Source organism: Vidua chalybeata, chromosome 7, assembly GCF_026979565.1.
Source record: "Vidua chalybeata isolate OUT-0048 chromosome 7, bVidCha1 merged haplotype, whole genome shotgun sequence".
NCBI lineage: Eukaryota > Metazoa > Chordata > Aves > Passeriformes > Viduidae > Vidua > Vidua chalybeata.
The window spans coordinates 22206460-22231555 of NC_071536.1; the positions used below are offsets into that span (position 1 = coordinate 22206460).

At 36.5% G+C, this 25096-nt stretch overlaps 1 protein-coding gene across 6 annotated transcripts in view; it reads right to left on the reverse strand.

Moving 5' to 3' along the window:
• SLC4A10 (solute carrier family 4 member 10) overlaps positions 1 to 25096 on the reverse strand; it is a 187084-nt gene that overhangs the window by 39309 nt on the left and 122679 nt on the right. For 5 of the 6 annotated variants that reach the window (XM_053947402.1, XM_053947405.1, XM_053947400.1 and 2 more), the window contains 3 exons: positions 16993 to 17181; positions 5982 to 6073; positions 1393 to 1550 (listed from right to left, as the gene is read on the reverse strand). In XM_053947402.1, coding sequence (XP_053803377.1) covers positions 1393 to 1550; positions 5982 to 6073; positions 16993 to 17181 — 439 coding nt within the window. The remainder of the gene's footprint in view (positions 1 to 1392; positions 1551 to 5981; positions 6074 to 16992; positions 17182 to 25096) is intronic. The other variant, XM_053947401.1, reaches the window with a different exon arrangement.

Genomic DNA, 25096 nt, shown 5'->3' on the forward strand with positions numbered 1-25096 from the left:
TTTAAATAATTTTTACTCCCATTAAAGCTCTGGACAGTCTCTACTTGAGGCTGTAGGCAAGTAAAGTTCTACAAAAGGCAGAGGATTTGTTCAAATGGAATAACTAAAATTCTCAGTTTTGCTAAAATGCAAAAGACAATATTTTGATGTGTATTACTGTTTTTTGGGGGTTTTTTTACATACAAATTTTTGCAGAAACATTTAATTGTCCTAATTTGTAGCTATTTTTATTTTGATCAGAAATCAAGAAATCTGTTCTTTTCCTTTTGGTGTTTTTTTTCTTGTGGGAATCTGGGGGAGATTAAAAGGAAAAGCTTTTTCCAAAGCAAATTCACTCCCTCAGTGTTTCTTATACACATGCAAAAACTAGAAAACATCAAAAAAGTAATATCCAAAGTAACTACAGAGTACAGCTCAATGAAAATGTTTATCTGGTTAGAAGCAAGGATCCGAGTCTCAGCATTGCATTTCATAGCATAACATGGGTGTCATATGTGAGTGTCCTGAGTATCACAAACTGGAATACATTACTGCCTACTGTTGGAATTCTACTTTCACAGAAACTAAAAGAGGGAAGGGGAAAGAAAGACAGAATATGTGTACAAACATGTGCACCAATCAATAAAAAACAAGGGGGGAATTCTGCAATAATAGTTAAGTCAGTGAACACAGATATGGGAGAAGCACTTTGGAGTTTTGATCTAAATTAAACTCAGCAGGACACAATGTAACCAGAGATCTATCCCAATGCCTTCTATTTGAGTACAAGGTTTATTTTAGACTTTTTTTTTTTTAATTCCTCATTTTTTTTTTAGAATCAAAGTACTCCATGAGAAGAAGTTTCAACTTGGAAAAAATTAATCTAAAACAAATTTATGGTTAAAAGTCACATTCTGTACCATGCAAAGTAAATTGATGAAGGAGTAAAAATTTTTGAAGAATATATTCACAGCATGTTCTCCATCCATTCACTCACTATCCCTAGTCAACCAAATCACACACTTTGCTTTTTTCCTTTTCTCAACTCCATCTTCATTTTTTTTTTAGTTCTGTACACAATTATGCAGTATCACACAAGTAGTTTCAGTTCCAGATGAACTATTCTACAAAGCTGAATATTTCACCTTAGTGAAATATTTCATCTGGAGTAATACCAGCTTGTATAGGATAAACTGTGTTTATAATCTACATTTCTACATCTGTGAGGTACTCAAAACTAGCACATGTCTGAATCACCACACATCATTTACAGCATGAGTGGAAGGCTGAAAGATGTCTTTGTTAAAGAGCAAACCAAATTCCCCGCTCAATAAATGGTAAAGCCGAGGGTCACATCAGCCTGTCCCCACAAGGTACTCCGGAAAACACAAAGCAAAATCAGCCCAACTGTACCTGGTTGGAATTGGAACTTCAGCCAGTCCTGTAAGCAGCACTGCAGGAGACAACCTAACAAAAGCCACAACGGCACGGTCCAGGAACTCGAGTTCACCAACTAAGATGTTTGATGCTTCAGCTCCAGGTGGTATCTTTTTCATGAAGTGTAGGTCAACCTGGGAAAAGTATATTAAATTACAACCTAAAAGGTACTCACACAGATTTTTTTCCCCCTGCTTTGTTGACAGAGACTTGCTGATCGCTGCACTATAACTTTGGCTATTTCAGTTATGCAGTTCCACTGTTCTTGTCTGTTGAATATTTTTCTTTTAATAAAAATGTTTCTCTAAACCAAACTAGACAATTATTTGACTGAAAAACAGTCAAAAACCAGTTTTCTTGGAAACAAAGCACTGCAGAATTAATTTATAAAGACAACAAATCAAACTCAAAATATTTTTAAGAATATAGGATTAATTTCCTAGTTATGCTTTTTATCTATACTCATAAGAGCATGAATACTTAAAAACAATCATAACAGCAGAAGAAATTAAGACACCTTATTTTTCCATAGTAAACAATTCTGGAAATCAGTAATTTGTAGTTCATAGTTGTTGTGTTATTATCTCACTGAGAAGAACACTAGATTCCACCACACACAATTTTCCTTTTTCTACTTTGAGATGCATTTTTGTTTTCAGATTTAATGGAAGAGAGCTGCCCTTCTGCTGAAAGTAACATAAAATAAGCTATCATGTTCATTGACAGTCTCAAGAGCAAATGAAAAGAACAAAGCAGAAAAAAAAACTTTGGAATTTTAGGCAGCCATGTTGACTTTTGCAGGATGAGAGAAAAACAGAGACAGAGCTTCATCGTGATATTGTTTTATAGGCTCAAGGTATTTGTGTAGAATTGTATGACTCTAGTCTTTACTCTGTAACAAAGACTGACATGGAGTAATAAAGTATATAATGTATGTCTGATTTAATGATGCACCAGTATTGTCTACATTTCAAAATGCATTAATTTTGTCATTTGCTTTCCTTTTATTAATCTAAACACAACAACAGCAACCAAATCCAATATAAACTGTTAAAGTGGACCATTTTAATGTCTATCTTACAGCCATCTGTCAGTACTAGTTTGCATAGTTTTTGGTAATATTTAGAAAATTGTTTTCTTGCAAATGGCTCTGGCACTAAATCAGAATTCAGATATAACACAGTTGCCTGTGTAATGAAATCTTGGTTTGCTGAGATCACAAAGAGATATCTAATGCTTCCCTAAGCTACAAAGATGACTAAAGACCTCACAAAGTTAAGCAAGAACCAGGTCAACCTGGAAGGTTGGAGACCAAGTACTTTTCAAGGTAAATTGAAAAAGTGAGGTAAATTCTATTCCCCACTCAAATCACAAAATAACGCTTTAGGATTAAATACATAACTAAGGTTAACTCTGCATCTAATTTTGGTGTCACAGGTTATTTGTAATTGAGAGAATGCAAGCAGTCTTTCAAAAATGTAGAAATCTACATTCTGTGCTGAGTTTACGTTGTGAATGGATGGATTTAACATTTAATAATTAATGTCCCATATACAATATGCTACAGTTGTGACATTGAAGTCCTTTAACATACAGATCACAAAATTCAAATTTGAAATAAATATTCTGACTACGAGAAAGTATTTCCAGATATTTCCTGCACTATTTATCAGCTTGGGATTCTAATACTGTCTAATATTGTTTAGGTAGTGAAGAGAACCACATTAAAAGGAAAGCAGCTGGCAGAGGAGCAAACTGAGCAAGCACACCTAAACCCCAAAGGCACTGCTTTCACTGCATAATGAGAGTGGAGGTACTCCTGGAGTGAATTTATGGCAGTGGCAGAAGCTACATATTTCAAATGCTTCACCTAACCTATCCATAATACACCTCTTATCCCAGGTTTTCAGCTGGAGAGACCTGATGTGCATCTTAATCTGCACCCTAACCTGAGTCACATCCTGACCTGACCCTAAATAGTCCAGGCAAGCTTCAATTAAATATAAAACTGAATAACTAATGCAGAGACCATGTCCCTTCAGGGCAGCTCAAAGACTGAAGAGTGGTGGACATCTAACCTGAAACCAAACATAAACTGACATGAAGACAAACTAAATACCCAACATCCCTTCTAAGTAAAACATATTAATCAAATTTATTTTTAAGCAGGGTCATTCAGAGCCAGTCAGTTACTTCACATGGTATTTGAAAGACCAAACTGTGTCAGTGTGGGATAGGGGTTTGTCTCAGAAATAATGTTTCCACACAGAGCACAAGAATGTTGCTGTGAGAAGGGACGTGGGTACAGTCTCTTTAAAGATTTTGTGTTTCAGGACAATTAATGTTCCCTTCAGTCTTTGTCATAAAAAGTAGAAATGAGCTAGCTGAAGCTTTTAAACCATCACCCCCATTCTGCTCAGGCAGGGGGTAAAGTGGTGCTGTGACAAATCACCTCCACATCACCCTGAGAACACAAAGTCCTGGTGGTGGCAGCAGAGGAAGAGTGACACATATACAGCAGCAGAGGAAGAGGAGTGACACATTTACAGCACAAACCATCTCTCCGTGCTACTGAAGTAACACTCAAGACAGCTTTTAGTGCCTGTCTCACATTTTTCATAGATAGATACCAATACAATCATCACAGTCTCAATGCTGTATCCAGATTAAGTCAGCTTTTTGAATCAACTCCAAATTTGGAATATTAGATGTAGCCCAAGGGAGACAGATTAGCAAGGAGAGAATATGTGGGGTAGTCAAAGGTGCTTTTTTTGTAAAAGATAAATGAATTTAATATCTGGAACAAAATTAGAGCAAGAAATCACAATACTCAAGAGAAAATTAGTGTACTGCTCTACTTTCCTCTCAATCTGTGCATATAATTCCAATTATAACCATTGGGAGTCATTGCAATAGCACGTTTCAAGGGGAAACTGCACTTACGCATCTTCAAAAGGATAAATGGATCTATTTAAAGTCAGTCAAAAAGAAAGGTATTAGATTACAATCCTTTACTGTTATTTCATTCCTCCTAACAAAAGTCGTTCCTTTCATATTCCTGACATCTGTGTTGGTATCCATCACTGTTGAGGTTAGAAAAAGATGAAATGTTGATTTCTTCCAGCTAGTTTAAATGGGAATAGCTCTTTTGATCAGCAAAGCTGCAGCACTACAAAAATAATGATTGAAGGATCAAATGATGCAGCTTCCATTCTTGTTTAATACAAACAGAATTGCAGTTAGACAACTGCCTGGAATTTGGATCCTACAACACTCAAAGCAACTGGAGAAACATTCAAGTAAAGGACTACTGAAACTTAAGTCATTCCCTTCACTTCTGCATAGCTTAATTTTGAATAGACAATTTTATTTATATTTTATATCCTTTACAAATTTTACATCTTGATATTAGAACACTTGCAAAAACAATTAGTTTTACTTAAGACTTTAATATAAATATCATGAAACCAATATTGTACCTGACTTTTTAATGCATTATAATTTTAGTTTGAAATATGTTTAAAGGATTAATATGAAATTTTTAACAACCTGCCACTGTTTATAGATGTTCTCACAGCCTCAATAGAAATGTGCTTCATAATACATTCCCAGCCAGCCTCCTTTTTTCTCATTGTCACTGAAAAAAAGATCTGTTTCCCTTCTTATTTCAGCCATATACAATTCATAGTCTGGAATGTTCAGTCAGAAAGTCAAATGATGCAAATAGCTACTGCTGCTAGGAAATAAGTCTGGCACCAGATGGAGCAATCACATAACTCTACTTTTAGCTCAGCTGCACTAACATTAAAATTCAACAGACTCAAAGTGCTGTTCTTCGGAATTTTGGTTTAAATCACCTTTCTTCACTTACTCAACCTTTGTTGCACTAATGTGCCAGCTGAAGTCATCTATCCCTGTCAGGCCTGTCATCTGTATCCACTGTGACTGTCTTAGGTACATACAGACTTCTTACACAAATTAGGATTCTCCTTCACATTAAAGCTGGGAAGCTGTTTGCTTTTCTTTGCTATCTAACATTGAACTGTCATTGCAATCTCCACTACTGAGCAGTTAACATCTTTTGTAAAGTGTACTGAAAGATCTTGGCTTGCCAGAAGAATTAAGTTATAGGTTTACAGAAACACATTCTGTTTGAGACATCTGGAATCCATGAGTTCAGGTTATAAAAAGCATCGTTTGCATTCATGCATCACTTCTACAGAAAGTAAAAATCTGAGGTAAATGTGAATTAATAGGAATTCTGAATTACTTTCCTACTTAGATAATTTTCTGTTAACTTGTAAAATTTCCCCTACAAATATACACCTATGACATTAAATTTATCTGTACTCATAAACTCTGATTTCCTCTTACATATAATTTAGAAAGAAAATGTAAGATTCTGTTTTATCATACAGAAACTGTACTGCAGTGCACACAAAACTTCAATGCTAAAGTAAAATCTACTTTATTGGCTTTTTCTGACTCACATGGATTTATTTTATTTGATTTCAAATATCTATTTGGTAGTCAGGAAGCTCTCTTCACCATCAGTGAACACTTACCTTGCTAAAGTCAACAGTGCTGTTTTCTCTGCTCACATCATTTTTGTTTTCAATACAGGCTGGAGTAGCCTGTGGGGAAACAACCTGACCTGCTAAAAAAAGTATCATTATTACAGAATACTAACAGTTCTATAAATAAAGCAACATCCACTGACACAATTATAAGAGCTCTGCATACATTTCATATCATAGATATATGATCCACCTAAACATGGCATTTGAATTAAAAACTTATTTAGAATAGCACATTCTCAAAAGACAGAACATTCATTATGTGTAGTTAGGAACATGACAAGGTAATTTAGAAAATATAAAAGATACCGTTGGATATTAGAAGACAAAATTTCTATACCAGTTAAAGCATACAATTCTAAAGATATACATTTGGGGAAAGTCCTGCCTTCACATAACTTTTGTAAATAATTTCAGGAGCTGCCAATTTTGGGTAATATCTGTCTACAAAAGTAATCCTCATTGACTTAAATAGGATTACAAATTTTTACAAAGTTACTCATGTGTGTAAGTATGTCCTGATTATAACAACTACAAAACACAACATAAAAGTGAACTGGTATAAAATATATATATATATTGGAAAATAACTGATTTATAAGCTCAGTATTGAAAAATGTGATTATGGACATGTATAAAACAAATGTTTCAGTAAACACATTTTCAAAAAAATTCCAATGAGGATTTAGTAAAATATTTTAAAGACATTTTAAAAGTATCTCAAGATGAGAAATGTTTAAATACACCTCAGTCTTGTGGAAACAAAGAGCAAGTCTTTTGACAAACAGAATTTTGCCAACAAAAGCTCAAAAAGAAAAAACAAAGTCAAGTAACACGTCTATGTCATATAAACATATTTTTACTTAAAGCCAACATTGCCCCAGCACATGGCCAGAGCCCACCGTGCACACACCGAGGGTGTGGGGCTGGTACAAACCCCACAGGGGCACTGGCCATGCCCTGCTTGCCTTCACTCTTTCTCCCTCTCTGGCATGTCAGAAGCCACACACGGCTCTGAACACCACAATAAAGTAGAAGAGAAAGTACCAAAAATATGAGCCAACTATCTCTTACTGCCCTAACACATACCCAGAAATAACTACAGAGTCCAACTGGCCCAGAGTCAGCATCTCGTGCCCAGCATATATTTGTTTCCATAGCGAATAAAGTCTCTCATATGACTGAGAAATGATGATGTGAAAACATTGGTTCTGGTGAAAATCAACCTAAACTTGCACAGTAACAAAGACCATATGTTCATGATATTTGAAGATGAAGACAGTCAGGAAGTCCTAAGCTAAGCACATTGTTTGGGCAATTCCAGAAGCCACAGTGTGGCCCCTCACACTGCTGGGACTCACACCTGCAGCCCAGGCACATCCTCAGCCACAGCCTGGACTGAGCACTTTGCAGGATCCAGCCTGAACAGGACCAGACACTTGCAAGAGCACCTCAGCCACTGCCAAAATGCTGAAGTATCCAGTTTCTGTCACAGCTGAGCAATACAGGAACCCTAAGTCTGGTCATGAATTCCCAGCTGAAACACTTGCTCAAGGAAAATGCTGGTTTTCATGAATATCAACATGTCATTTTCCACTAGACAAATCTCCCATGACACAAAACAGGTTTTAGACAAATGTGTGCATCCTGGCAGCACAGACAGAGATACTGTGGCTTTGATTAGGTAGTACATTAACAGAATGTTTAAAAATATATTGCTAGAAATCCTATCTATAAACTGCAAGTATTTCCATTTTTCTCTCTGATTCAGGGTGAGGACAGATCAAAATAAGAATAGAAATCAGGGCTTTTGTTCAGCTCTACAGTGAAATAAACAGAGAATGACAAACAGACATGACAAGCATGTAAATCTAAGCAAGTAGAATAAAAATAAAGTCAGGATTCAAATTTAAATATGACAAAAATAAAGGATTGATTTTAGAAATCCAGATATTAATGTAAATTAAAGGAATTAATATAAAAAGAGGCTATTCATTCCTACATGTCACAGGAGAAAACTTTTGCAAAACAGAAGCCAGAAATTATTACGTATGCAAGGTATTTACAAGCAGTCATTCAATTTGTCTGTTTTAATTAGAAGTGAAAGAAAAATAGAGTTCCATCATTGTTACACCATCATCTTTACAATATGTATTCCAGTGCACTGCTTCACATTGTAATTCTTTTTCTGTACTGTTTACTTTGCAGTCTTTGAATTATTTTCACAGGAATCATCCTGTAGTATTACAGCTGTTAAAATCATTAATATAAAAAATATATAAATTTTATTTCTGTTCTATTTTGGAGATTTCATTGATGTAAGAAAAAATAATCCTTCCACTTATTCAAACAGAAAAGGCATAAAGTGCTCAGGGAAAGTTTCTGTCTTAACTTACTCCCAAAAACTTAAAATCTAGTAATGTAAAACCTGCTGACGCTTCAATTTTTCATTTTAAACATTCCTCTATACCCTAGGATGTATGTAAAGGGAAATAGTTGTAATAATTACTCATTTAATATACATATTACATTAGAAAGAAGCTACAGGAAAGTAACAGAAATAGTAGTTAATCATCTTTCTGTTGCTAATTAGGCATTTGCACTTTTTTTTTCTGGACCCAAAAATTCAAGAAAATGAGAGCAGAAATATCTGCCAGAGAAAAATATATTGACCAACAAAGGAGTCAAAGCACGGACCCCCTGTTTAAATACTGAAGTTTTAACATCATAATTGGAGCTGTCAAAAGCAATCAGCATAACAGTCCAGAGGACTTTTAAACCTTGCGTCCACTTTTCTTTTAGGAGAAAAATATGTAAAGATATACATATAAGGAATAAAAAGCCACCACCAGTAAGTATGTGAAGTTTTTAAGAGTAGCATATGTTCTTTTTCTGTGCCAACAGAAGACCTCAAACTTTGATTTACCCATATGCTGGAGTAATCTGAAAGAACACAAGTTTTACCTTGAGGCAGAAAGACATGTTTAAATAGCTCTACAACTTCGGACAGCTTTCTGGAGCATGGAACAAGTTTGGGTTTTTTACTGTATTGAGTAACAATCAAAGATACAAGGTAGAGACAACAGGTAATCTCTTTCCACAAAAAAACCCCACCAAAGTAACCCCAAACTCAAACCAGATTTTAAACATTTGTCATGGTTTATTATTTATTTTGTTTGAGCTGAAATTAATGGGGTCTAGGCTGCTGCAAATGGTGAAGGCATAAGCAATCAACTCACTACAAGAGGGAATAAGAGCAGCAACAGCCTCGCCATTCCACTTTTTTCTGCCCTTTCCTCACCAACTCCTTTTCAGCACTCCAAGCAAAATGGTTACTACACGTTGTACGGGGTAAATACAGATTTTTGTTCTTCAAGAGTGCAGTGTAATACTTTTAGTCACTATAAAGCTGAAGCCTTGATTTGTCCTGCAGTCCACCTACATAAAGCATGTGAAGAGCTGCATTCTTCAAGAATGCATCAGAGCCAATCACACAGTTTTAGGACTCAAATGCGCAATGTGGCATAATTGAAATATCCAGGGTACATACAAAGGAACTTAATACGTAACAAATAAAACCATATGATTGGTGCAACAGCTTTCCTATGTAATAAAAAGCCAATATCAGCACAGTTTTAAATCTTTGTTTTTAAAAATTGGCACATATAAAAAATAAGTATCTTTTTTTAGATAACGTGAAATAGCCAGAGCTTTGACTAGAGCAAGAATTAACACAAAAACCACTCTTTCATGCAAAGTCAAGCCACTTATAAATCAAAATATGGTCCACATTTTTTACAGAAATAGAAGTTTGCATTTGCAGATACAGTTCGCCATTTTTGAGACAGTTAGTCCAAGCAAATTAAAAAAAAAAATAATCCCAGTAAATTAATGTCACATGTAACATATTCTTCCTCTCTAAAATGTAGAGCTTAAGACATTTAACTATATGCATTGTGGTTGTTCAAAATCCAATATGTCTCTAAAACATCAATGACAAAAACACAGAACAATGTAGTCAGACACAAATCACAGTTAATGGAAACAAACTGGAAGCAACCAACACATCAAAGGAAACTAAACCAGAAAAGAAGTTGCTTATTTTTCTAAACCATACATATTTCTTCCCATTCAGAAAAAAAAATCCTCATTTTCAAATTTCTTCAATCTTCAGACTTTTCACTGCAACTAGTCACCAATTTTCCAAATCTAAATGGACAACACTGTCCAATTCAAAGATTGAAAAACAGTATGTTTTCTTCAGTATATGATAAAATTCTAATATAACAGAGCATTGACAGCATCTCTGCAGGTTGAATTGCATGTGTGCATTTAGGCCTGCTGATCAACAATATTTTTAATCAGTGGGGAATCATGTCACTCCCATTGTACCTCCGTAACTACAGGGAGATTTGGTGTTCACTAATGATATAAAATTTAAGAGGATGAGAAAGAAGTCACTTTAGCTGTTTTTCTAATGCTAGGCCTGAATATCTCAAGCATAATTCACATGAAGTCATGCAGTATAAACTAAAATGCTGTGATTTGCAAGTTTATAAATTGATGCAAGAAAATGAACTTAATAAAGAAATGGCACTGTCCCCCCACCAAAACAACAAATTCCACACAAACTTCTCTTCAGTGTGCCACAGCTGTGGACAAAGGCCTGAGGTATTTTTTTAAATCACTATAGCAAGAAGTTGCATGCTGACAGGAAATTGATATGAAGATATGGGTGTACATTTGAAATGATCTGAAGCCCAAGCAAGAATAGGTATTTATACTACCTCTGAACCTTCAGGGAGTTTACAGAACCCAAAGGATAGGAGATGAGGAAGGTACAGAGATGAGATGAGCCTGTTAGAGACAGATACAACAAAGACAGAGCAAAATAAAGAAATACAAAGATGAATGATACAGTTTTATACATACAGATTACACATTTTATCATGGGTACAAGGAAATGTAGAGAAAGAAAGAATAAATATCAGATGAAAATGTTCATAAATACAAGTTATATTTTAGTAATATAAACACCTGTAGAAAATATAACCTGATTAAAATATACACATTTGAGAAGAATCCTAAACAAGAAATAGCAATCTTAAGGCAGAATTAACTATCATTGAGTTTGTCTTCTCTTCAAAGTAAGCTTAAGCAGTTCCCCTGATCCAGATCCAATACTTCAGAAAACTTGTGAGTATATCAATGGCATTGGTTGTGATTTACTCAAAAAATGAAAGTGCATGGTCATATATTTAGGAATGCCTCCCCACCGTCTTCATGGGGCTCCAGGTCATGTCCAGGTTTCTCCACATGATAGTATTGACATGGGAGATTCACATGGTGTAAGCTCCCTCCAAGCTTTGACATAAATCCTTGAACTGATCTTTAGAAAAGATTGGGAAACTGAAGAAGGTAACTAACACCACAACGTAACTGAGAATTTTGATTCCTCCAGAATATTGAAGGATGCTACCCTAAATTAGGGTAAGCACAGGCTCCAATACCTCTGCTTGTGCTCATACTGCCACAAAAGAATGAAGTCCAAACCAGCCCATCATACTAACTGAAATAACTGAGAAAAGGGTTAAAAAAAGAATATGTCAAAATGAGCAGTTTCAGCAGCTCATGCTATTAACTCCCGATGTCGATTTCTCAGGGTTCTGTTGGTCAGAGTGACCCCAAGAGATCGTAAAGAGTCTTTGCTTCCCTAGCCCACCGCAGCCAAGGAAGGAGCCTGGAATGCATCCAATTGCGTTTTCAGCGTTGTTTATTTCTTCTTATCTAAACATTCTTTCTTTGACCTGCCAAGCTCTGGCTAGCAAGGAGGCCATGGCATTCTGCTCGAGCCTTGGGCATCTCCCACATTATATACTCAAAACTATGTGCTCTATGTTTACAGTTCCCCTACCAATATCTAACATTTATGTTGGACAGTGTGTCTCTACCTTAAAACAATAGAAAAGTGTCAACATCACACCAAGACATGGAGGACAAGATGAAGGAGAAGGCAGCTAGGACATGCCCAAATTCCTCCATCTTGTACCCCCTTGAACCCTATTCTAAAAATCCCAAAATTCTACTTTTCCACCCTGTGTTAATTCAAATATCACACTACTCAAACCCTTGTGGCTTGTAATTCCTCATACAAAATTGACAGCTTTTTCTACATGCTAAAATCAAAGCCACAGATGTTTTTTATTTCATGCCAGGGTCTTTAAGACCCCTGCCAGGGTCTCGAGACAGCCAGGGCAGCCAGAGGGATATATTGGACTTCGACATCCAGAGATCCCAAATTTAATTTGCCATGCTTCCTTCAAGCTCCTTGGAATGCCAATAAACCTCTGCTTGGAATTTCAGAATTTCTCAGAATCAGACATGATGCATGGTGTAACCTAATTTTTACACTAATAATGTGCCTACTCTGATGCCAAGGGACAAGAAGCTCTTATAAATGGCAGATGTATGGAACAGAAAACAGGCATAAGATCATGTTATTGTGGGTAAAGAACACTTCAGCAAGGTGCATGAAAATAAAAGTAACTTAGCCTGCTGTACTCCTCTCCGGAGTTTCTTCCTCTTGGGCTTTAACCAGTATAAGGTCTGTTAGATTTCATTATAAATATTGGTTTTTAATTATTATTTTTCAATATATGTATAAATGAATAAAACATACATGCCCCTAGACTAACAGTGAAATAGCCACTCAAAACCTTTAAATGTTTATATGATGAAAACTTCTTTTCCTAACTACATTTTCACAGAATCAGTTATTTTTTCACGCCACAAATGCCTAAACTCGGAATTTCAGAACCCTTTTTATAAAAGGGGAGAGGCTTATGAAATTATTTTAGCATTCCTCTAAAACAGAGAGGTATCATATATTTGCAGTTGTCTTTGGCTTTTTAGGCCATGCCATAGAAATTTACAAACACAGCTCCAAGGTATCAGAGTGTGAAACCTACTCATCTCAATGAAAATAGGTTAAATTGCTTTATAAAGCAAACTTTCTAAAGATGATGTACCAATGAAAAAATTCATATTTTACCTGTCTTTTATAGTATTTACACTAAAATCACTTGACACTCTCTATTTTGGGTATTTGGTGTCAAATTAGCCCATAAAAAAATCTTTTTTTCTGCTCTTATGCCAAATTTGACTGTCGTTTTTTATTGGAACATCAAAAGCAGGCTTTTAATTCTCACAGTTTTGATGCCTAATGAAAAGTGAAAGTTAAACACAGCATGGCAGCATTAAAAATGCATGGTAAATCCATAGCACCCTGACATCTTAGCCCTGAAGAGGATGTGAAGAAAAGCCATTGTAAACAAAAGATAATACTACTAAATACAAAGCAAATTAATTAGATGATCTGACAGATTCATAAACAAAGAAAAATGGAGGGAGAACATATGTACAACTATCTTCCAGCAAAGATATCACAATGGCCTGTCAGTAGTGCTGCCATATATTGAATTAATTTATGTATTCATTTTGAGACTTTGCTCTTGAACATCTGAAAATTGACACATTGATAAGCTATTGTCAAGAACTTGGACAAAAAAGGGAGTTTGAATCCTCAGCTGTACCACATAACCCACAGATCAGGACTTCAGGCTCTAAATCACCTTTTTTTACAATCAACAGACTGCTAAGGATTGTTTCCAGCTCAACTGTCTAACACTAACCCCAAATTTAACCAGAGACAACTTCCTTTTGTGCAGAGAAAGTGTCCAAGTTCCCACGTCTCATTTCAGCAGGAACAAACAAGTGTCCCTTGCAAAGCTCCTGGCACGTGCTCTTTGTGAGAACTCCTGTCTCTGATGGGGTGAGCTGGGCTGTGAGTTCACCTGCAGTACCTGAGAGGATCTGTTTCTCTCCACGCAGCCTGGAATGAAGCTTGTCATCCAGAAAGTAAAAGAAACAGTACTTTGATTCCTCCTTTTTATTAAAAGGAGAGAAAAATACTACTACTGATGGCAATATTAGAGACATTTTACCTTCATACATTATAGACAATGTTTATGGACAAATGGGATTAAGCAGATTAAAATGATGCCTTAAATGCATTTTACCAGTTTGGCCTCAGGAAACAAGATGTGTCTTACAGCACACTCGTGGACAATAATATAATTTCTTTAAATACCTTAGTTTTTCTTTCTTTTACACATATTCAGCTTTTGGTTTTACATGATTCAAACTTTTATTTTAACAATACATTTTTATATTACTAGGAGTAGCTTGTACAGACACTCCATGGCAATCTAAAAAGAAACATGAGCATAACACTGTAGCTGAACTCCAGCCTTTGGGAGGCACTGGCAGAGAAAATGATCAGAAATCTCACTGCTACTCCTGGTCAAGCTTCTAAGAACAGCAGAGTTCCTGACAGCTGAGCATTTCAGTGCAGATTCCTGCATAATTTACACACCATCTACACTTGCAAGTTACATAGGGTGAGGAAATAACTAAGAGTATGCCAGGAGAGGCACAGTTAGTGTATCTGAAACTAGGCAGCTCTCCAGAATTCTCTCTTTTTCCACTTCTTAAATCCTGGAGTACTCAGGCAATAGTTGCCACTCAGAACCCTGAGCTGCTTATTTGTAACTGCCTTGAAAATGAAAAAAAATCTAGTTCCTTTTAGAACAAAAAATTTAGACTAGATTTTCCTTTTCTAAAGCTAATACTAATTTCAATGCAATTCAGGCAATAACATAAGATTCAGACTTTTTAATGTAACAGGGCAATGGATGATAAGAAAAAAAACCTCTAACAAACAAATCCTCCTTGTTTAATCACAGAGCCATTATCAGTTTTGAGGAGGTCAATGCAGGAGACTGCCAAATATGCGTTAGCACTTAAAGGACGCAAGTAGAAGAACAATGCCTCAAATTGATTACAAAACATCTCTGTCCAAAAAGTTCACGCTTAGGACTTGTCACTGTAATTTAGATAGAAATCTGATATACTTTCACATAAGCTTCCTGAAAATTATTGAATCTCTATAGGTTATTCTATTTTTTACATACATATATAATTTCTATTATGTCTTTTGGTACATTTAATTTAAATTAACACAGTAACAGTGACTAAGATTTTTTTTAGAAGAGGTCAGAGCACTCTGAGACATTTCTACACAAACACATGAATTATGCATTTGGCATTTTTTCATCTTGCAAAATAGAGACAGACAAATGAAAAACTGTAAGAACTTGTCTCCCTACTTAAGAGAATCACTTAACCACTGAGTATATAAAATTAGTGAGTTTAATATGGACTTAGATGGTATCCTGATGAGAATTTATTTTTGGGGGGAACTTAGGAAGAGCTAGGAAGTTTGCCAGAAGAAACTTAGGCAAAAGCAAGATGTTTCTGGAGTGAATTACTGCATCAGTTCCACTAACAGACACAGAAAGTTGCCAAAATTGAGCTTATGATAATTTCACAGCTTGCCCTGAAGGTTCTTCTTAAAGCAGCTAATGGCTATTTATTACATAAGATCTAGCGCAAAAAGCTTAATGGAATGCAAGCTGCCATTTTACATCCTGTGGAAATTAAGTACAGGATCATTATATCATTAACTTTCTCTAGGGTCTCCTGAATATTTGTTTAAAGTCATCATCAAAAGCTGTATAAATCAACACAAAAGTTGCCTTAAAAAGGATGGACAATCATCCTACTTACATTTACTCTTCTGCCTCCGTAAGCATGATCACACACATCTTAGTAAATATTATTTTTTCCTTACTCTTGCAATGACACTTTGCCACAATTAAGGTTTCTATTTAATATCCTCATCAAATGAAATTATATGTTGCCTTTTAGGCCTAGAATCTTCCCCAGGGAAGCAACTAGATTTAGATCTCTTAAAACTTTATATGGCAATGATTAAAAAAAACCTTCTTCCTTGAAATCAAGTTAACCTTTATTATTTATAAGCAGCCCAATCTTTCCAGATCAGCTACATAACTCTCTTTGCCTTCTGCCCTATGCCTCAGAGCACACAAATTCCTCTTGCAATCCTGACCTTCCCTGTGCTATGGCTGATTCTTCACTCCCCGCTTCCCAAGGTGATAGGAGAGCTCAGTAGTGTTCTGAAGCAGAGTGACAGCAGAAGGGACCAGGATTTCACTACAGTTGATTTCTGGAACAAGAATTTACTGCAAAATATTTGCAAAATTTGGCTGTAAATTTCATAACCCAGACCTCTGTTTATGCAAATAAGGAAGGGGCAATAAGAATCTTTCATTATGATGACCTGCACAATAATAGACCTTGTAAGGTCTTCTGTAAAAGCGAAGGTGGGGGGGGGCGAAGTTATGCCAACATTTTACTCTAGAACCATTCTGCAAACATTTCACATTTGCATTATCCTGATTTTCCCAAAAGGGATTTTTTCAAAGAACAAGGTACAGCTTTTGTGACAACTCTCCAACAGTGTTATCTTGAAATGTTTGCCTCATTTTTCAACTCCTCAAACTCACCTATAAAATATGAAGCAGCAGTTGAACTCTAGCTAATGCATACGCTGCTTCAACAATCCACTACATTTTAAATAAATAGGTCCTGGATAGTTAACAGAAGTCAAAAATAGTCCTACCACATTCCTGGCACTGATGGAGCCTGTCCACAGCTCAGAACAACCCTGTGCAAAGATGCTCAAGCTCAGTCTGAGGAATTGCACAGGACACCTAAAGCTGCACTGGAAATAACGCACCATGCCAGTTACCCAGGATACCCAGCACAGCTTCCAACGCCTCAGCGAGTTCCCTTGAATAGCTCTGCCCAGCCCTGAGTTGTGCAAGGTAGCCAGATTTCAAATTTGAGCAGGTATATTTCTGAATGCATAAGAGGAGCTACTCTCATGCCAAAGGTACCATTTTTACAGGGTAACTTTTCAGAGCAGAATGATGCTGTTAAGCTGTGAGTACAAAGCACATGCAATACTAAACAGGCAGATGCTATTGAAGGCTCAAAATGAAAAGTAAAGCATTACCATTTTTATCCATGGAATGGGGCTCAGACTGCTTCTTTCCAATATCAGCAAAGGATCTTACAATTGGGATCCTGTTGCTCAGCTTCTTCTGGTTCTGATGGTGATGCTGTTTCAGTAATGCCTCATGCACTCTGTGACGAACATCCTCACTGAGCTGCCCAGAACCCACCTGCTGGTCCAGAATCATGTCTGAAAATATACACACAAACATAATAAAAGAGGGGAAAGAGGAAACAATTTATCTCTTAAATTGCAATAATAATAATGATTAGTACCCTATGGGATTACAAATGAAATACACCAATTCCTTTAATGCAACAGAATTAAATATAAGTATTATCGAGAAGCATTTCATTTTCAGAGGGGAGAGAGACAGGGGAAGGGCAGGGACAAAAGGATGCTATTAATATAAAAAAATCCTCAAAAAAAAATGCTGTTCACAAATTAAGGTCATCTATGCAATGACTGAAGTCAGTTCTTAAGCACTCTTACATATAACATATTTAAATACAGGGTTATGATGTGTATAAGATGTCTTTTTTTTCCCCAAATAATCCCTATTCTATTTCCTACAAAGGACTGGCTGTGAGGAAACCCTTTTTTTATTCCCTTTGTATTTACCACAGGAGATCAGTCTTTCTTCCTTGTAGCTATAATTACAATACCTTTGGTGTAATTCAACAAAAATTCAGGTAAGACAATACAGAAAAATTCCTGCATTATTTGTTGCTACCAAATAGAATCTATTTCTACTGCCAGATGTATATATTACTGCAAGAGGATAATTTCAAGAAGGTGAGAGTGAAACTGATCCCCCTGCTAAGAAATTTAAACCATTTTTGCAGTGCACTAGCAGAAAATAGTTTTATGTATTCATATTCAAAACTATTTTTACATACACAGCCATTCTTCTAGGAAGGTGACACAGCCCAGTGAGGTGCTTTTACACCAAAGCACACAGAAAGGACAAAAACCAGAAGGAGTTGGAAGCCACTTTGCTGCTAGAAAGTTATGACCTTGGTGCCATTACTGACACTTTGTGGGGCAAATTCCACAACTGGAGTGTGGCTATCAATGGCTACAGCTGTTCATAAGAGACAGGAAAGGAAGAGGAGGCTGAGGGGTCACCCTCTACATCCAGACAGGGACTAAGCATGAGGAGCTGCCTCTGAAGAACAGCCAGAAGCAGAGGTGGATGAATCCATCCTGCTCCAGCTACAGGAAGCATCATGCAGGCAAGCTCCAGGCTGAGAGAACTGGGATTGTTAAGCCTGGAAAAGAGAAGGCTTTGGGGTGACCTAATTGCAGCTTTCCAGTACTTAAAGGGAACTTAGAGGAAAAATAGGGCAAGATTGTTTACAAGGGCACGTAGTAACAAGGCAAGGAGTAATGGATTTAAATTGAGAGTAGTTTAAAATTATTAGGAAAAAAATCTTTACTGTGAGGGTGCTGAAGCACTGGAACAGGTTACCCAGGGAAACTGTGGATGCCACATCCCTGGAGGTGTTGCAGGCAAGGTTGGATGTGGCTTTGACCAATCTGGTCTACTTAAAGGTGTCCCTGTCTACAGTAATGGGATTGGAACTAGATGATCTTTATGGTTCCTTTCTAGCCCACACCACTTTATGATTCCATGATTCTGTGACATGAAATATGTGTTTCAAATGGGAAAGAATTGTTGAGAATTTTGTGGGATTTTTTTTTTAATTATTATTTGGGGAAATACTGCTACCAACAGTAATGATGCTTAACAGAAAAATTAAGGGGAAAAATGTTGTTATATATGCTTTGATACAGAATTTCAGTACACACTGCCCTTGTATATCAATTGGAAGAAACTGTACTGAATAAAAATAGTGATACAATAAGCTGAGTCCAAAACGCCTTGTACTGAAAATCCAGACAGCTCATGATTCTGTGCTGGAGTCAGATTCATATCTGCCAGTAAACTCAGTGGAAAAGCAAGCAGAGCAGGAAAAATAAAAAGCAGATGCATCATCAGTAGAGACATTATTTGTCATGTCTTTGATAACAGCCAGGAGCAATAGGAGATAATAAAAGGCATTGAATAACTATGCTGGTTAAAAGCAGAGTTTGCTAACAGTCACCTATGCACTGAATATACACTCAAAATACACAAGTTTTTCGGATGCCCTCAATATCAACATAACAAGCCGGTGTATTACACACCTGCTTGAGACCTGAACAAGAAGAAATCTGCGTGTTTCACTTGTGATGGAGAGGCTATCAGCAAGTCTACAATGACATCTACAGTGACATCCACACAGAAGGACAAGGATGGGGTCTGGGTAAATGCAGCTGCCAACAGATGTGACCATGAGCGATGTATCCAGAGCTTTGCAATGAAGAATCAGGCACAGGTTTTCAGTGTTGCGCTGGATCCCCCCCAGCAACTACATCCTGTGCAGTATCAGCCACAGGGCTGACCAAACAGCTCATACCAAGGAGTAATGTTGCCCCATATTGTGCCCAAACTAGTAAACTCTATCTTCAGGGTGCTTCACCTGAGCCTGAAGGGAACTTTTATGTCCAGGGTTAAGTCGAACACCATCAGGTCAGTTATCTCTGCACTCTGGACAGAGGTTTTTTTTAATCGCTCTAGACCCTAATGAAAAGAGACAGAGAAAGAGAGAGGGAGGGAAGCATAGCAGCAAGGTACATGACAGAAAGCCAAAGGAGAGGGTTCAAGTTCAAGGGAAGTTTTCAGTAGAATATTTTAAGTAGACAAGAATTTGCAACACATGATAAATGGAAACCAGTCTCCTGCTCCAAGAAAAATATTTATTTTCCTCCTCTACTCTATTGCTTTTTGAGATACACCTCTGCCCTTAGTACAAGAATCCAAAGGAAGAGCTGAAAAAAAGGTTTCCTCTAGGGCACATAAATTTAGGGTTGTGGTCAAACCGAAAAGTGCAACTCTACTTGTTTGGTGTCATTCCTGGAATAACAGTATATTTCACATAAAATATATCAACTGCTGAGGATGATGTCAATATTTAAGGATATCATTTAGGAGAGAAAATTACAGGAAAAAGAAAATCAAATCCCTATCCTCTTCCTTCCCCTAGGATGCTCTGCTAGACTTGTTAACAGCCAGAGAAGCCACAGAGTTGGTGCCAGTGTGGTGACTAACAGTTTTTATTTCCTGCCAGAAAGAAGAAAGTGGCTTACCTAGAGTTTTTGGGTTTTTACAATTACTTCCCTTTTACTGAAGCACTGCTACCATGTGTAATAAGAGAAGATGCATTTAGTTTTGGAAAGAGTGAAGATGTGCTTTCTTGCCTTGGTATTTCCTTCTAGCTGCCATTCTTTTAACATAGACCCAGTTGCAGTAGTAGTTGCAGGAGCTTAAATACAGTCAAATTTCAGACAGATCACTGTATTTTGACCCTTTTTTTTCAAGCCCTGCACAGATATGAGCTGGAATAAGAAAGACTGTGTCCATCCACCCCTATCATGGGATTCCTTTTCAGTTTCTTCCCAAGCTTCTCAAAATATTTTTTAAAAGCCCAGGCCCCTGCAATATCAGTAACACCCTTAATTGCGAAGATTGTCTTGAAAACAAGAGCAGCATGGTTAAGTTCCAAGAGTAAAAGGCCAAAAGGAGCATTTTAAACAATTAATTTTCAAAATGGACTGTAATCACTTAATCCTGTAAGTAGAAGAGCCTTCACATCAGTTGAAGCCGTACATATTTTCAAAGCCCTGGTTTTCACTTTTGTATCTAGAACAGGCAGCCATTTCTTCACACTCTATATGAAAAAAAAAGGGAGTAAAGAATCTTTGTTTTAAAGAATTTTCCTCTTGAATGTCCTTTTAAATTCTGCACAGCCCCCTTCTAGCCAGAGATACAGTTTACCATTCCATTTTTCAAGGACGCTTCACTACCATATGAAGCTTTCAGAGGGATGTGGAACCTGTGGAATATCCAGCAGCACAGTGTTACCCATTCTGTTAAATGCTCACACTGTAGCATTTCTGCTGACATCAAGACAGTATGATAAAGTAGGATAAAGTAGGATGTTTCTTCAGTAAGGAATCTTGGTTGATACTGGAACCATGAAATAATTTTTTCAAGCTGCTAAAAACAGATACTCTCCCTGACCTGGTCATTTAAAAGAATTCAAAGAAACTTGGGGTTTCATGTAATTTCAAGAATGTTTTCTCCATTCAGACTCATTTGCAATACATCATCCGTATAAAATTAATTTTGTAAGTAAATGTAAGCAATGTGAGTACTTTAACAAGCTATTACAGTAACTGAGCTATAACTCATCACCACGTGTGAACAATTTACCCAGGCTGTGAATTACAGCACTGGGGTGCAGACAATTTGTATCAGTTCAAATGCAGCATGGCTCATGTGTGGCCCAGCTAAGAAAATTCCATCTGTCCCACCTCTAGAGTCGGCAAGGATGCAAAAGCAGGTTGGCTACTTCCACTCACTCTGGAGGGGTCTGTTACTCACTGCAGCTTTGTACAGAGACACGTGGCCAGACCCACGTGGAGTCCACACAGGTCCAGGCAAATGGACAGTAAGGAGGCTCTCAAGTGCGGCAGCTGCTCACTCCCCACTGCACCAGGTTTGCAATGTGCTCATCACTTCATGCACAGAATGTTCAGGTGAAACAAAGAATAAATTTATAGAAAACATACTGCATTTGTATCAAAATACCTGTGAAGTCCAAAAAGAAATTACTGGGCTCATTCTCCTGATGTAGATTGGCACAGACAGTTTACAGCAGAAACTGCATTCAGTATCTACCAGCAAGGGTGCTGGCATTCAGACTTCCAAATTTTATAACTGTACAGTTGTAGGACAAAATGAGAGATTAATGACAAAATACAAAAAACACAGGCTTCTGCGTGCATCACGATTGCAGTGATAGCTGATTACAAAACGTAATTTAAAAGCCAAAGTTCTTCTGGATTGTGGTCATTGCCCTTAAAGACAGGGAAGAAAAAAACCAAGCAACCCTAATGCATCACTTTATGGAAGACAATCAGGTGGAGCACTGTCCTTTATCTTCATGGGTCTCTAAAGAGGAACCCAAATATATCCTTCCCTAGTGAGTCAGGCAGGAGCAGCAATATAAACAATTAGGATTCCTGGGCTGCACTTGTGAACCAAGACCCATTTGCATCATTTACAGTGGTGATTATGAACAAGCTAGCTAAGCTGGCAGATTTAGCAGTTCATCCAAGGGAACAGAGCACTTCAGTGCTTCGAGATACAGATTCTGTTTCTAGTTTTACCTGAAATTATTTGGTTCAAATATTCAGTTAACATACTTGAAAAGAAAAGAAAGAATGAAAAATGTCTGCTTTTTAAAATAACAGTACATCATTTTACTGAGGAACAGGAGCAAGTATTTCATAAAACCATAAATTGCAGAGACAAGGCCAAAATTCCCAGCTTGCAGTTCAGAACTGCAGGCACAGTGAATGTCTCATAAAAAATAAATTTTGCAAGCTGAGATTGACTTCTGCAATCTAAAAAGATTCCTACAGTTGTGTTAACTTGGGAAAACACAAAACAACCACAGAAAAAGACAGTGCTACTTAGAAGTTGGTACAAGATCTACAATTTACCCACAGACAAAGGAACAAAACCTGACAGTTTCTCTGCAGAGGTTATTACCACATGCTAAGCTGAAAATAAATCAAACAAATGTGGAAAACTTGGTAAGCAAGAAGGTGAAAGCTGAACAAAAGACAGGTGTAGGGTCAAACAGAGAAGCAGATTACTCACAGGCAATCCTCCGCTTTATTACAGTGTTTGTAATAAAAGTTAAATGTACCATAAAAGCACTGTCAGAAACATAACACAGTGTGAGTGCTGCAGATGAAACAAAAGACTCCAGTGAAATAAAATCTCAACTTGAGCCAGTTAAAATATATGGTTATTATGGAATAATATAGCTTAAAGCAAACAAAGGTAAAAGAAGACTTGTTCAGATTGAAAGCTTAACATGATATTAATGAAATCAATACAACTGCACACTTGGAATGTAATGCCCTGAGTTGCTGAGCACAGAGCCTGGTGACCTCAATCACAAGATTAAGCTGTTACACAGATTGAAAATTCAGTCGTGATGAACATACAAAAGACTGCTTCGGAAAAAATAGTCAGATCCTGGGATTGGAAAGGAAGGGTCGATTTAAAATTTAATTTTACAAAGAAACCATTATTATAATTAAACCATTTAAAATAAATGGGAATATTTCAAATATGTGCAAGTCACCAAAGCTCCACTGTGCAACAGAGGCCACAGTTTGTATTTGACAAGGTTTGACATTTGTTCACAGAACACTCCGCACAACTACAAGAATATGCAAGTTCTGTGGTTCATGCTGTAAAGAAAGTATTGCCATTAAAGGCTGGACTGAATAGTTTTTGAACCAAACAACAGAAAATGGCATCATATGTTAAATAGAGGAACCTTTTGGGTTCATTCAGTGGTTATAATCAAAAAACCAGATGGTAATCTGAGAATCTACATGGTTTCAAAGGAACTAAATGAAAATATCAAAAGAGAACATTTTCATCTGCCAACTTGAACAACACAGTGAAGCTGCTCTCTAATGGTACCGCCAGATTCTGGCAAATACAGCCTCAGGAGACAAGTTCCAAAATAAACTGTTTTGATTACATAGATTTTTCAGACTTCCTTTTAGCATATGTTCTATACAGAAGTGATCGATAAAATATTACTACATAATGTTCAAAGGAATTCCTCGTGCACGGAGTGCTAACTTACTGATACAGGAGTCACTGCAAAGACATATGAAAAATAATGTCACGTATTAGAAATAGTTATAAGTCCCCTAAAATATGTGTAATAAAAATTGCATTTTTAGACGGGATAAAGTTCAGCTGAGGAACTGAGCTCTTTTCAAGAGAAGCAAAATCCATCTTACAAAAATTAAAAACAGTTTGAAAAATTCAGGAACAACCATGCTGTTCTGATGTATGATGACAGTGTTGGAAATTCACCTCAGAAGTCTGTATTATAACAAGATGCTGTCTGAGATTTCAGCATCATAGGTATGAATAAGCTCTTTTGCAACAAGGAAAATTGTGTGCCTGTCCAAAGAAATCACAATCTTGTAGGTGAAGTAATTTTTAAATATGACAGAATAAAAAAGATCTAATAGAGAATGGACATGCTGGAATAGAGGATGATTTTAAAATTCTCACCACATAAACAGTACCAAAATATTTTTATGCAGAACTGTCAGTGTTTCTAGGGATAAAATACAAAATACATGGTTCTGGAAACCATGCAAACATTAGAAAGGTGGCTTTCATCTGTACATTTTACCACAAGTCCATTAATGTTCTAAAATACACAGACTTTAATAATAGAAATTCTCAAGGGCTAAGTGCTAAGAATTTAATGCCTTAGTGTTTATAGATTAAAAGCCTTGACTAAAACAAATAGGAATTCTTAGTCTCAATTTAGCAATAAAATTTAAGTACATCTCTTTCAGGATATGAAGACTGGCATTGCATTAATAGCAATGTAATTTGATATTGGAATATAGCCCAGATAGCGAGACATTACCAATAAATACACAGCACACATTTCTCGCTAACAAAGGCAAGTAAGAGGAAAGTACATGTACACAAGTAATGTATTTGTTCTCAAAAGATGATGCATTATAGCAATGCATCAAAAGATTGCCTTAAAAATTATCAGAAGATTGCCTTAAAAAAATCAAAAGCTTAAACTATGAATCAGAAGCACGACAATTAAATTTAATTCAGGAGTACTCCTTAAAACTGTAGGGCATAACCTGTTTTCACAAACTCTCCTAAAGAAGAAAAGTTAAACAGCATTGCTACAGCACAAATAATATTAACAGAGAAAAGCAATTGGAGTAGCTACTTTATTTCTTGAGTCTTAAGCTACTTTTTTTCTTGATAGAAAAAAAAATAAATCTCTTCAAAGAAACCTGACAGAATGTGAGTAATTTACAGAACGATTCACTTGCCTAAAGCACCTGATGCAAAGCTTTTTTTAAAAAAAAAGAATAGTTCATTGCTTATTGAATCTGCAGAGAAGGAAAAACATAATCT